Source organism: Pelophylax lessonae, assembly GCF_965119305.1.
Source record: "Pelophylax lessonae genome assembly, chromosome: 6".
In the NCBI taxonomy this organism is placed as follows: domain Eukaryota; kingdom Metazoa; phylum Chordata; class Amphibia; order Anura; family Ranidae; genus Pelophylax; species Pelophylax lessonae.
This window is the reverse complement of record NC_138773.1, coordinates 111,882,315-111,895,454: the sequence shown is the minus strand read 5'-3', so window position 1 is coordinate 111,895,454 and position 13,140 is coordinate 111,882,315. Positions and strand designations below refer to the sequence as shown.

Sequence of the window (13,140 nt, the reverse complement as noted above, 5' to 3'; positions counted from 1 at the left end):
GAGGATGGAAATCCTCGCTATGCCAAATATCCTCAACAAAAGGGGGGACCCCACAAATAAATAGGGATTTTCCCCATCTTAGGGCTCCCCAAAATCCTCGGGAAGATGGAGACATTAAGGCCCAGACCCCGCCAGAACCGAGCGAATGGTTCTGATAGGGATCTGTCCCATCTGTCTGTACCCGAGAGACATAGGCACCGCAGGAAGCGGAGCCAAATATATATAAAAAAAAAAAAAAAAGCCAATAATTCAATTTCTGAAAAGGTTTTTCAGCAGAATAGATGCCAAGGTGGATCGGATGATCACTTGGTTCACTCAGGGCACTGTAGCCCGAACTAAAATAATTCCTCTTTAGGAACAAATCTTGTGGCCAGCCAAAGGCCACAAAATCCTTAAATGCCCAAATAGCAAGGGATCAGAGGGACACACTGAATGGATGCATAGGAGACAGAGGTTCTAACACCATTTTATCCCCAGGTCACAGTATTGAGGATCCTGAAAATCCCTGTCAGGGGGATCTTGGTTGTTAGATAATAACTACTCTCCTATTTTTCAGTGGTCACTTCATCCCTCTGACTCAAACAGGTCGCTCAAAGCGGGCACATTTCGAAAAATCGCCAATGGCGGTGATACAAGGAGGATCAAACCCTAATGACGTAATGAAGTCAAGAGGTTAAAGGTGGTATTACGGTAACCAAGAAGAATCCTCAATGTCAGGTAGTTTTGTTGCCTACCATGAATTGCATTGATGCCCCAAAGGGGGGATATTATATATATTTTCTTTTCCTCCCAAGTAGAAGGTAAATTCTAACAAAAATAGTATATTACTGTTCAATTGTTCAATGTGTGGTATCCATGGTGATGAATACGTCCCATGTTAATGAGCCCCAGAAGTCAGTCTCCCCTGGGAAAGGTTGCATATATAGTCTCACCGTCCATGGTGGTCAGATAAAAGGCTGATCACACGATGGAATAAAAGGAGGACTCGGAGGAAGTTCAGGATACCAACCTCACATTTTAAATCCCAACTAAAAGTTATGGCTGAAAACTGTGTGTATCATTTTCTCATGGAATCCATTTTCCTTTATAGGACTAAGAGATCCAGGAAGTAAGCAGGAAACCGAGAGTCTGATGTGTCTGAGACACCCAAAGGGGGGTACAGTGTGAAGGACCCTGGATACCCCTGATGGCCGGTCTACTAAGACGAACCCGTCAAGACAGCCAAAGGCAAAAGTGCCCGGAGAAATCCACATTCCACTGGCCAACAGACGATAACCCTTGGATCCACACCTCACTCGGAGTCACCATGCTTGTTTACTGAAGTCACTACACCTACTTGCAGGTGTCTACACCCCATTCAACTATTCCATACCTATCTACAAAGCTGTCAAAGTCCGATTTAAGCCCTATTTCTTCAAAAGTTCTGCCTTGGAAAAATGTTTCAAACGGCTACGGCAATTTTCACAATTTTTCCAAGAGGGGGGATTTGTTAAACTTTCAGTGCGAAATAGAAATACATTTTTATTATTACAGGTCAAGAATTGTGAACTTTGAGGCCTCCATTGACCTTGCTACATATTGAGTCAAAACTCTTTCAGTTTGAAACACACATTGCGTCCATTGTTTGACATGGTTTTGTTTGCCTGAACTTTGAGATGAGAAGCTGTGTCATCTGCCCCGAAAGGAAAATGTGTTTGACAAACTTTTAAATACAATACTCAGAAAGACAGATAAATAAATCGCTTATCACAGGTGGATCGGCCTTTGGGGGAAAAGGTTTACATAAGACATCCTTCCCCTGGTCTTGAAACACGAAAAACCAGAGAGGTCGTAAAACTTTATGTTCAGGCCATGACTCACACAATGGGCGAAACTCAATTTCAGGATAACACCTGTGTTCAATCACCTACCAGCAAATAAGCCATTGTCTAAATCATGAGAGGACAAACAAATAGAAATTAGCCTTGACAAAGACTGGAATTGGTAATACATTCCCATACACTTACATGGTTAAAGATTGTGTCATACAGACAATTGTCCATTGAAAATTAAATGATATCAGAGTCACTTAGGCTGATGAGAACTGCAAATCTCAAAATGAATTTCATAAAATCATAAACTGATATCTTTGCCCCATCATATACAAAAGGTGTTATGGAACTATGATGTTATGACAACTTCCTACTGAGAAGTACATTATATTCTATCATATAGTAGTGTCAAATGGTCAGAAATTTCGCCCATATTTTATCATCCAGTCCAAATCATAAATGTACTGTTGTTAACATAGTAATCCCTTAAATGGATAATACTCTAATTGGAAACAAACCATGTATAGAAAAAGTTACATATACAAGCTGTTGTGTATCAATATATATAACTGTATATGTATCTATACAATTCTTACTGCTACTAATTGAAGTCTTGGGTTAAAAAGTAAAATCCAATATATATATTACATAAGATATATTAAATATTAGAATAGTGTTACCAAGATTAATCTTTATTCAGATACCTGGTGGATTAAATGGACGTCATAGATGAGAGCATGATTACATTTTATGTTTTTTTTTTATAATAGTCTTAAATGGAGAAATTTTTAATTAATTTTAATATACTGGTTAACCAAGAGGTGTCACCCTATGACATCACCAGTTAATGAATAAGATGTTCCAACCAATAGGAATAATGTTCCTCCCACTGGGTTTGGCTTATGATAATTTTTACTGCCCTTTTGTTCAACACAAAATAAAAAGAAACCAGAGATGTAATAGACAACACAACAGACACACACAAGACACATCACACTTACAACATACACACTACTAACAGCCATGCATAGACTCATCTACACAGACGCCATCTTGGTCCACCATGTATCTGAACCTTTGAGGGACGCCAAGCGAAACTCCTCCCTAATTGGCCACCATCTTGGAAATGCAGCCATCTTAAGGAACCTGGTAACTACTATTCTAAGCTAAGCGGCCATTTTAAATATGGTAATTATGCCTTGCTGTTATTTGATTATTATTCAATATTGTTTATGTACTTCCTTAAATGTTTTACATTTCCTATTTAAAGGGTAATGAAAGTACAATCCCAGCCGTATAAACCATATGTAGATTTTTCTCTAAAGAGATGATTTTTGTTTTTATAACATTTTTAATATCAGATTAAGCGCATTATTTGCGATTTTACGTCTTCCGTTTTGCATGGCTTATTCTCACTTCATCTGCAGTGGAATGACTTTCGGCCATGTGATTCGCAGACTATTGTGGTCTGATTATATAGAATATTCATTTATGGTTCATACTACACCTGGGAAAAACATAATCTTGCTTTATTTTACTTTCATTGTTTAGCTAAATATCACATTGCATTTATTGTTTTAAGTTGGTATTTTGTGTAAGGTTATCTCTTTGTGTCATTCAAGTATGATCATTTATGGTGAAAATATGTCTTGCGAATAAATATTCTTATATATATATTCCCTACTGTAGACTGTTTCACTAAGATTGGTATATGCTTTTAAAAAGAAATTAACTGATAAAAAAAAAAAAAAGAACTCGGGAAAATTGCGTGGTATACTATGAATGTCTGAACAAAATTGATTGGGTTTTGTTTTTAGTTATTAAATTATTTGCCGTAATCGGCTGGAGGCACTGCATCATAATTTTATTGATAGTTCAGACACCGCCTTTTAGTAATAAATTAAAAATAGTCAAATTTTATACCAAAACGCACAACAGATGAAACCCATAGTTCAAGTAGAACGGACTCTGCTTGGTCGTACTGTGGGTTGCGTTGTTGTAGGCAAATTCTGCCAGAGGGAGAAGATCCACCCAATCATCCTGTTGGTAAGAAGTGTAACAACGTAAATATTGCTCGATGCATTGGTTGACTCTTTCAGTCTGTCCGTTGGTCTGCGGATGGTAAGGAGAAGTGAGCTTCCGCTCAATTCGTATATGTGACATAGTTCTTGCCAGAACTTGGAAATAAATTGTGATCCACGGTCAGACAGAAGAGTTTTTGGGATACCATGTAACTTAAAGACATGTTTCATCAGGAGTTCTGCTGTTTGTTTGGACGAAGGTAGTCTGCGAATAGCAATGAAATGTGCCATCTTTGTCAGATGGTCCACTGACACCAAGATGGTATTAAATCCTTTGGAAGGAGGTAGTTCTACTATAAAGTCCAAGGACACAACTTCCCATGGAGTTTGGGGTATTGGTAGACTGCATAGTAGACCGGATGGTCTCGTAGTGTCAATTTCGGACCTGGCACAGACATTGCATGAAGAGACAAATTTTTGTATAGATGTTTTCATGTCAGGCCACCAGAATTGTCTGGTAATCAGATTAAGAGTCTTTGTCATACCCATATGTCCTGCCATAGGCACATCATGCGATAATTCCAAGATCTTGGTGCGCATGGTAGGTGGTATGTAAAGTTTGTCGTTGTAGTAGAGGAAGCCTTCTGCATCGGTATTTAGTTGTGGTGGGGGTGAATCCAAACTTATACCATGCAAAACCTCTTCCTTCAAAGAACGGACAACTCCAATAATACGCTTGTGAGGTATTATAGGAACGGAAGGGATTTCGAAGTAGTTTTCTTCAGTTAGTCGTGATAGTGCATCCGCCTTTTTGTTCTTATCTGCAGGTGTGTAGGTCACTAGGAAGTTAAACCTTAGAAAGAACAGTGACCATCGTACCTGTCGGTAAGAGAGAGTTTTGTTAGTCTGAAGATATTGAAGATTTTTATGGTCCGTGTATATAAGTATTGGTAATCGGGTGCCTTCGAGTAGATGTCGCCAATTCTCCAGAGCCAATTTTATAGCAAGCAGTTCCTTTTCACCCACGGGGTAATTTACCTCTGGACTGCTTAAGGATTTAGAAAAGAAGGCGACTGGATGGAGTGGTGAAGTGTTAGTTGGTCGTTGGGAGAGTATTGCTCCTACTGCCATGTTTGACGCATCTACTTCCAGAATGTATTGGAGGGATGGGTCTGGATGGCGTAGTATGGGAGCAGAAGTAAACCTTGTCTTTAACAGGTGAAAAGCTTTATTTGCTTCATCTGACCATTTGAATGGTCTCTTAATGCTAGTGAGCTGTGTGAGGGGTCTCACAATGGCAGAGAAGTTCCTGATGAATTTCCTGTAGAAATTAGAAAATCCAAGGAATCGCTGTAGCGCCTTGCGGGTGGTTGGTGTAGGCCAATCCTGAATGCAGGATATCTTACTCATGTCCATCTTGATTCCTGCGACAAAGTCTTCCACAGGTCTCCTACCTTGTTTCAAGGACCTTAATTGAAGATCGGCAGTACTCTGCCTATTGGGATCATCATATAGGCTAGTAAGTTCTGCTAGAAATAAGGCATAGGATTTGAGAAGCTGATCGTTTTTCTCAAAAAGAGAGTCTGCCCAGGCCCGAGGATCGCCTGTTAGGTAAGAAATAATAGTACAAACCTTAATGTGATCAGTAAGGTAGGTACGGGGTTTTAGCAAGAAAAGTAACTCACATGCGTTTTTAAATTCGTGAAATTTTTTGCGATCGCCTGTAATACCAAAGGAGGATTTATTTTGGGTTCAGGGGACTGAGCAGTGGTAAGTTGTGTCAGTCTGGTTACCTGCTGCGTCAGAGCCTGATTTTCTTCTCTTAATTCAGCAAGTGCGTGTATTAACGCAGTTACTTGCTGTTTTAATTGTGTCACCTGAGTGGTTATTTCTGCTGAATCCATTTGAGGTTCGTTCAATCTGTAACGCTCCTGCGTTTTATGTATAATGTGGATTTACAGCTGCAGAAATATTCCACTTCAGTAGTCATGTAGAGAAACGCTGAGACACCAATCCCAACTCCCAAGACTCATCATGTGTGGATAGTCTCAATTCAGCAAGTAGATACACACACTCAATAAGATGTTCCTAGAGTGACTTATATGTATAGTAATATAGTGATGATAGGCTGAAGAGACAGGTTGGGTAGAGATGGTAGATGACAGACACTTGAAAGGAATGTTCTTGAAAGTAAGATAGTAGCAGATGAGATGCAGATAGGTTAAGCAATCATGTATGGTAGCAGATGATAGAGTAGCAGGTGAACATACAGGATAGACCAACCCAGTGCAAGAGCAGATGGTATTAGGCTCAAGAGCTAGCAATCTTAGTTAATGCAGATGTAGTAATAGTCCTTAGTATGCAGAGCTAGATAGTGTAAGCTTTAGTATGAAGGTTATAGAGGTTTCCCCTGTGGGGTACTTATCACTAGTAGCAATGTAGTAGAGGAGAGGTTCGGCAAGAGCGGATGATCCGGTAGCGGGATACAGGGATCAGCAGCGTGGTTCCGATAGCGAGGTATGCTTGCAAGCATGAGAGCTTCAAGGCAGATTATGCAGCGTTGAACGAACATGTGAGTGAGACCGCCGGAGGTTGAAATAGCCGCTCCAGCGGCGCTCAGTGATGACAGCATCGGTCTAAAAGGTGTATGCGCACCTTACCAAAAGAGAATGGTGGGGCGCATACACTTAGGAAAAGTGGAATTAGGGTACCAAAGGTACCAGAACATTACAACAAGCTGTGCACCATCGTATGCAAATCTTTATCTCGGAGCCTGGAAACAAGAGTTCCTAGGGAACGAGGAAAATGTAATCTACGCTAACAACATCCTGGTATGGCAACGCTTTATAGATGACATACTGATTGTATGGACGGGATCAGAAGATCTGATCAAGGATTTTGAGAAAGCATTGAACAAAAATACATATAATATGTTCTTTACTCTGAATTATAGTAAAGACAGAATTCCTTTCCTGGACACTTGGATTTGCAAAGAACACGATGGCACAGTCAAAACTACACTCTACAGGAAAAAAACGGCTGGAAACATGATATTGCACGCTGATAGCTTCCACCCTACTTCACTGAAAAAGGCCATTCCATACAGCCAGTATCTCAGGATAAAGAGAAATTGTACAAATATGGGCGATTTTCAAAAAGAAGCAGACCAATTAACAACTAGACTTCTGGAAAGAGGATATTCAAAAACCTCTCTGAGAAAAGCCTTTAACAAGGTTAGGATAAAAGACAGACAAGAAATTGTATTTAAAAAACAGACAACAGATTCAAAGGAGCAGGATCAGAAAACTCACATAATCATGAGGTATACCAATGAACATAAAAAAATAAAAAACATCTTGGAGAAACATTGGACCATCTTGAAAGAAGACCCTACAGTGAAAGACTTCGTATCAGATCATCCCCCAGTAACATACAGGAAGGCAGGATCAATTAAAAAAGAGCTGGTTCATAGCGAATTCAAAGAGGGGACATGGAAGGACCCCTGTAATTTAAAGGGCACATATCCATGTGGCTCATGCGGGCAATGCAAAGTTATAAAAAATGTATAAAAACAACTCTACCCAATGGAGAAGAATTTGTACCGAGACATTATGCAAACTGCTGCACAAGAGGAATTGTGTACCTAATGAGGTGCAAATGCAAGGCATTTTATATAGGAAAAACGAAGCAAGAATTCGGTAAAAGAATTAATAAGCATGTCAACAGCATGGAAATTTGTAATTTTTATTTACCCCTTGGCCGACATTTAGCATACAAACATGGCTACCGAATGCCGGAGATATCATTTATGGCCCTGGAAAGAATTCACATTCCAAGGAGGGGGGGGGGGGGGAGACTGGAACAAAACACTATTACAGCTCGAAATGAGATGGATAAAACGTCTAAAAGCGATCACTCTCCCAGGTCTCAACAAGACAGAAAGCTAACGCCCATTCCTGGAAGGTTTTTCCTCTGGGAAAATGGACTAAAACCCTCCATCCAGTCACAAAAACCAACTATCCATTCACAAAAAGTCTCGTCCTGCCCAGAAGAAGAATCTATTGCAATCATCATTGTGTCATGAATTGATCTAGTATTTACATCATATACCGCAATGACTACTTCCTCAATCTCGAGGATAATAGATATCCATTCATATAAAATCTCGTTTTGAAAAGAATGTGGGCCACTGTCCAAATTCAACCATATAATTAGATAAATCCGAATGAATCAGATAGTGCCCAAACTTCCATTAGAAAAAAACACTATCTCTTCCTTCTTTATCTCTCTAAGTATTATAGTCTGCTGGTAATACTGCTTGAATGAATATTATCAAAGTATAATAACAGATATTATCTGAATAGTATTGCCTTCTTTTTATAACATGGAACATGTAAGCACCATGTATGTGATCCATGCAACCGTTTAGAACACCCGACACGGAAAGCCCCTGAGGGTTTACATAACACCAGGGGCTGCAGTATATGAGTCTGGAAGTAACATCGGCATTCCCATATTTTCATATGGGACAAGGCACTCATACAAACTCTGTGTCGGCGGCCGAATAGAAGTCCCGATGGTGAATCCTAGATGCGCACGCACCCGGCGGGTGCGTGCACACTAGAAGGGATACCAGGTGACGGACATCAGAAGCCGAGACGTGCGGCGCTCAGTGCGCATGTGCGAATCAGCTTACAAGGCCGGGGAACCGCCGTCCTCCTCACTTCCCCTGAGAGGGATGACAGAGGACGTCTGGAAGCTGCTGCAAACAGATTCCCCCAAAAAATGTAAGTTCATTCTCTTTACCAGTCACCACAATGGACAAATATTTCAATAATTACAGACCATCTCCAAATTGAATTATTCATCATTTTTCAGCAGTCCACCTTGGATGAAAAATTACCCTGCCTGTAATACTCATGTGGCATTTACCCTTACACAGGGAATAATCACCGATTCCAAGGTACAACCACACAGTTTATATTTTTTGATATATACATTTTATATATACACATACCTTGGAATAGCAGTGCATCATGTCATTATGCACAGCTGCTAAATAATTACTACAAAACTATTCACAGACCCGTTGGGATATATGAAGATACATACCTAGGAACAGAGTCAAAGAAGGCACGTACATCTTTGGGTCAGTAAAAATAGAATAATCTGTCATACTGTACCGCTGTATGCCATGAATTTTATTTTAAAAATTTTACATTTTCCACATAACTATCGGCAGATTGATTTGGACTTTTGGACCATATGCCGTGTATGACCCAATCTGCAACGTTGTTAGAATCTCTGTATATGTTTTTCTTAAAAACATACCATGTAAGTGCACCCCCACATACCGAAATCAACAATTAAAAAAAAAAAAAAAAACCCTCTTTGTTCAACCCCACATAACAATAAGTCATATTTTGCAGGATGCAGCCTAGGTTCTCGCTGTTCAACAGGGAGCAATAGGAATCACACATGGAACAAAAAAACATCTGTATGTATATTTCATTTAATACCACTTTTCTATACAACCAGTGGTATATATGGAGTAATTACTAATACTTTACCTGTATACTAATGTTACAGAACTGGTGACCAAAATAATTGAAAAAGGCTCACTTTGTAGCTGAAACGCGTATGAAACGCAGGAAAACTCTCTGATCAGAATTTCCAAGCCACCAAGCGTGGAAAGACAGAGACCTATCCTCATATAAAAAGTCACCTTATAAAACACATGTCACAAAACTTCTAAACTTCTCACACCTACTCACTTGGGTCTATAACCCACCACCATTATTTATGAACTAAACCTATCATGTTCATTGTTTAAACTACTATTAAACTTTCGATTTTACACACTTGTTTACTACTTTACCTGCCTCAAAAGTCCCACCTAATTTGGCGTGAGGTACCAACCCATACATACGAATAATTTAGGGACGACGGCAAAACCTTACTTTTGATAAGCTGATAGAGGTCAAAATTGTAGCAACAGTTTCTTTTCTTTTTGGGATAAAGGTTTTACATAAATAAAAGCTGATCATTTTAAGCACCCCTGCCAGTGGTAAATGGGCTGTCCGATCCCTGAAACTGCAACAGACTTATGCTAAACATAACAAAACAAATGCAGCCATCATATCTAAGAACTGGTAAGCTGCAAAATAATAAATATTTGCTTTTTGAGTTTTTTTTTTTTTTTTTTACTGCTTTTTTCTTTTTCTTTTTACTGATTTAATTTAGTTGATGAAAAATTTAGAGAGCTGTAGAAACACCAATTTAACACTAGTGAAAAAGAATTGCACTTAAAAAGTAAAAATTGTATCTTTCTGTCTCAAGTCTGCAATGTTAATTTGGAATCCACTGAAAAATAAAATACACACAGAACCTTCTGTGTTGATAAAGTAATATAGGACTGTGGTCAGCTTACCTGTCAGGTAAGTAAGAGCCTCGAAAGGAACTGCTTCATACTCATTGAGAAACATCTGCATCTGCCTCATGCTGATTCTCAGGTCTGACTCATTGAACTCATATGAGATATTCCAGCCTGTTAGAATTAGGTGCGAGAAAATGAAAATCACATTAGAAAGCAAGACTTCAAATAGATGCACATATAGAAGACCAAATCTTAGATAACCTATGTAAAACTTTATATAAATACACATGTATTGTGTTTTAATAGGGATACATGGGATGTGCACATCCACATGGCTAAGAATTCCAAGCTGCACCTAAGCATTTCATGAATAATGTAGCCATAGCCAAATAAAAATGACAGGCATTAGTCAAGGACAATTTTTTGTAATCTGTTGTAATGGAAAGAGACAATGCTGCTTTGTAAATTTGCACATGCCTTTAACCACTTTAAGACCGGAAGGATTTGCCCCCTTCCTGACCAGGCCCTTTTTTTGCGATTCGGCACTGCGTTACTTTAACAAACAATTACACTACACTGTACCCACAAATAGAGCTTTCCTTTGGTGGTATTTGATCATTGATCACCTGTGCGATTTTTATTTTTTGTGCTATAAACAAAAAAAAGCGACATTCCCAAAAAAAAAAAAAAAAAGTAAAAATCAATTTTTTAACATTTTAGAGCAACTTGTTTTCTGCAAAAAAAAAAAATTGCAATAAGCGTATTTTGATTGGTTTGCGCAAAAGTTATCGCATTTACTAACTACGGGAAAGACTTATGGCCTTTTTTTTTTATTTTTACTAGTAATGGCGACGATCCGCATTTTTTTGCGGGACTGAGACATTGCGGCGGACAGATAGGACCCCTAACTTACATCTTTGACACTTTTGAGGGTACCAGTGACATTACTACAGTAATCAGTGCTACAAATATGCACCGTTACTGTAATAATGCCATTGGCAGGGAAGGGGTTAACCCTGTGGGTGATCAAGGGGTTAAATATGAGCCTAGGGGAGTGATTCTAACTGTTGGGGGCGTAGCTTCTGAGATGACCATAGAGACATGTGATCCTATATAGCAGGATCACATGAGCTCTTTGATCATCCCAGGGAGAAGGATGGTCGACTGTCCTTCTCTGTCAATGGGGAACGATCAAGAGTGTCAGGTGGCAATTGGAGCCGCCTGACACACGCATCGGCTTCCCCGCTGACGAGCTGAGAGCGAGCAACGTATACCTACATCACTTTGCCCAGGAGCGGCTGCCTGCCGCAGTAAATCTGCGGTAGGCGGTGGGTAACTGGTTTAAGACCTGAAAAGCCAATGAAGGGAATTAAAGTGTATTTATTGTCAAAATGTACAGTAGATTCATATAATCATTTTCACATTGTATTTTAGTTTTTTGTAGCCCACTCATATTACTGTGAATGACCTTGAAGTTTGTAAAATTACTTGTGTACATCCCCACACATTTCCTTCCTTGAAATCTAGGACAGGCACTGTTGAGTCACACATTTCACAGCCTTCTGAGCAACAGAGGTGCTGAGAGGAGACAGAGTCAATATGAGAATCATTGCTTGCATTCAACAAGGTACCATGGGATATATAGTCCACAGAAATTTAAAGTAAACAGCATTGGAGGGGCTGCAAAGTATGCTGGGAATCCAGAAAGATGTGGAATGAGATGGCCAGCAGACTGTCAGAACTCACAAAATGAAAGGACATTTTACAAGCAAGTTTATCTTGGTTTGTCAAAAATAAATTTTGAACAAACAGAGACATTCTGCATTCCAATAGTATCACATGGATCCTGATTTATTGAAGCAAAAAGTCACTATTAAGTCCCTGACTTTGGACCTTCCCTCTAACACATTTCACTGGAAAAGAGCTTATGTATAGAGATCTCCTTGAGTAAGCCGTTTTGGGTGAAACATGTTAGAGGGAGGTCCTAAAAGTGAGGACTTCATGGTGATTGTTTCTTTCAGTAAGTCAGATGTATATGATATCAGATTGTGGAGAATTTCTGTTTGCTCATGTGTTGGAGCATAGATGGCTTCCAGGTCCTCCTGCACCCAGTGCAGAGTCCAGAGTTGGAGTGACTTGGCTTGGAGCAGAGGAGATTGTTTTTATCTATATACCAAAAATAATTAAGATGATGTTATAACATGAAAGTGTATGCTGTGATCAAAGATTTCCTGAAAACCTTCTTTTTTCACAAAGGATTATGCCTGTTCTACCTGACAATTCTCCATTCTTTAAACAGAGCCAACATTTGAATGATCAGCCCACACCAGCTACCCACAGCTTATGATCATTTACAGCCCCAGTCCAGCTGCTTATGACACATAATTATTCCAACTGTACATTGTGTGTCTTGGATTGAAATTCTGATTCATCTTGATGAAATTATGTCTCATCTTCAGTGTTATATGTGTCACACACCTGTGCAAAAACTCTCAGTTGGCTGTCCAGAATTGCAGGTGCAAGGGCCACCAATATACCTTTTCTAAACATAAAATGTGTTGTGTAGATGTTAAAAATGTATGATTTGTATTGTATATTTTATTGGTATGTGCTAATAAATATAAGTCTACAAACAAATAAGTATGTGCTGTATAGATATCTCTAAGAATAGGTACAAAACAGAGATGACTATAGTATAATGCTAAAAAAATAAAACAACAATTAGTGCAAGATATATATATATATATATATATATATTTATATATATATATATATATATCACAAACAAATCTACGATAACTATCACCTAATATAAAATGTGCAAGAGAGAAAAAAATCCATACAAAACTCCCAAAGGAGTCTAACTCTCATACAAAGTGCTGCTGAGCCAGAGATGGAGGCACACATAACTTTCAAAGGACACTGGTACTGA

The 13,140-nt window shown here is 39.0% G+C and overlaps 1 protein-coding gene across 1 annotated transcript in view; it reads right to left on the bottom strand.

Annotated features, from left to right (window-relative positions):
• LOC309559164 (dynein axonemal heavy chain 3-like) overlaps positions 1-13,140 on the bottom strand; it is a 480,621-nt gene that overhangs the window by 93,592 nt on the left and 373,889 nt on the right. Inside the window, exon 42 of the mRNA XM_082262311.1 lies at positions 10,263-10,379. Within this exon, the coding sequence (XP_082118437.1) occupies positions 10,263-10,379 (117 nt within the window). The remainder of the gene's footprint in view (positions 1-10,262; positions 10,380-13,140) is intronic.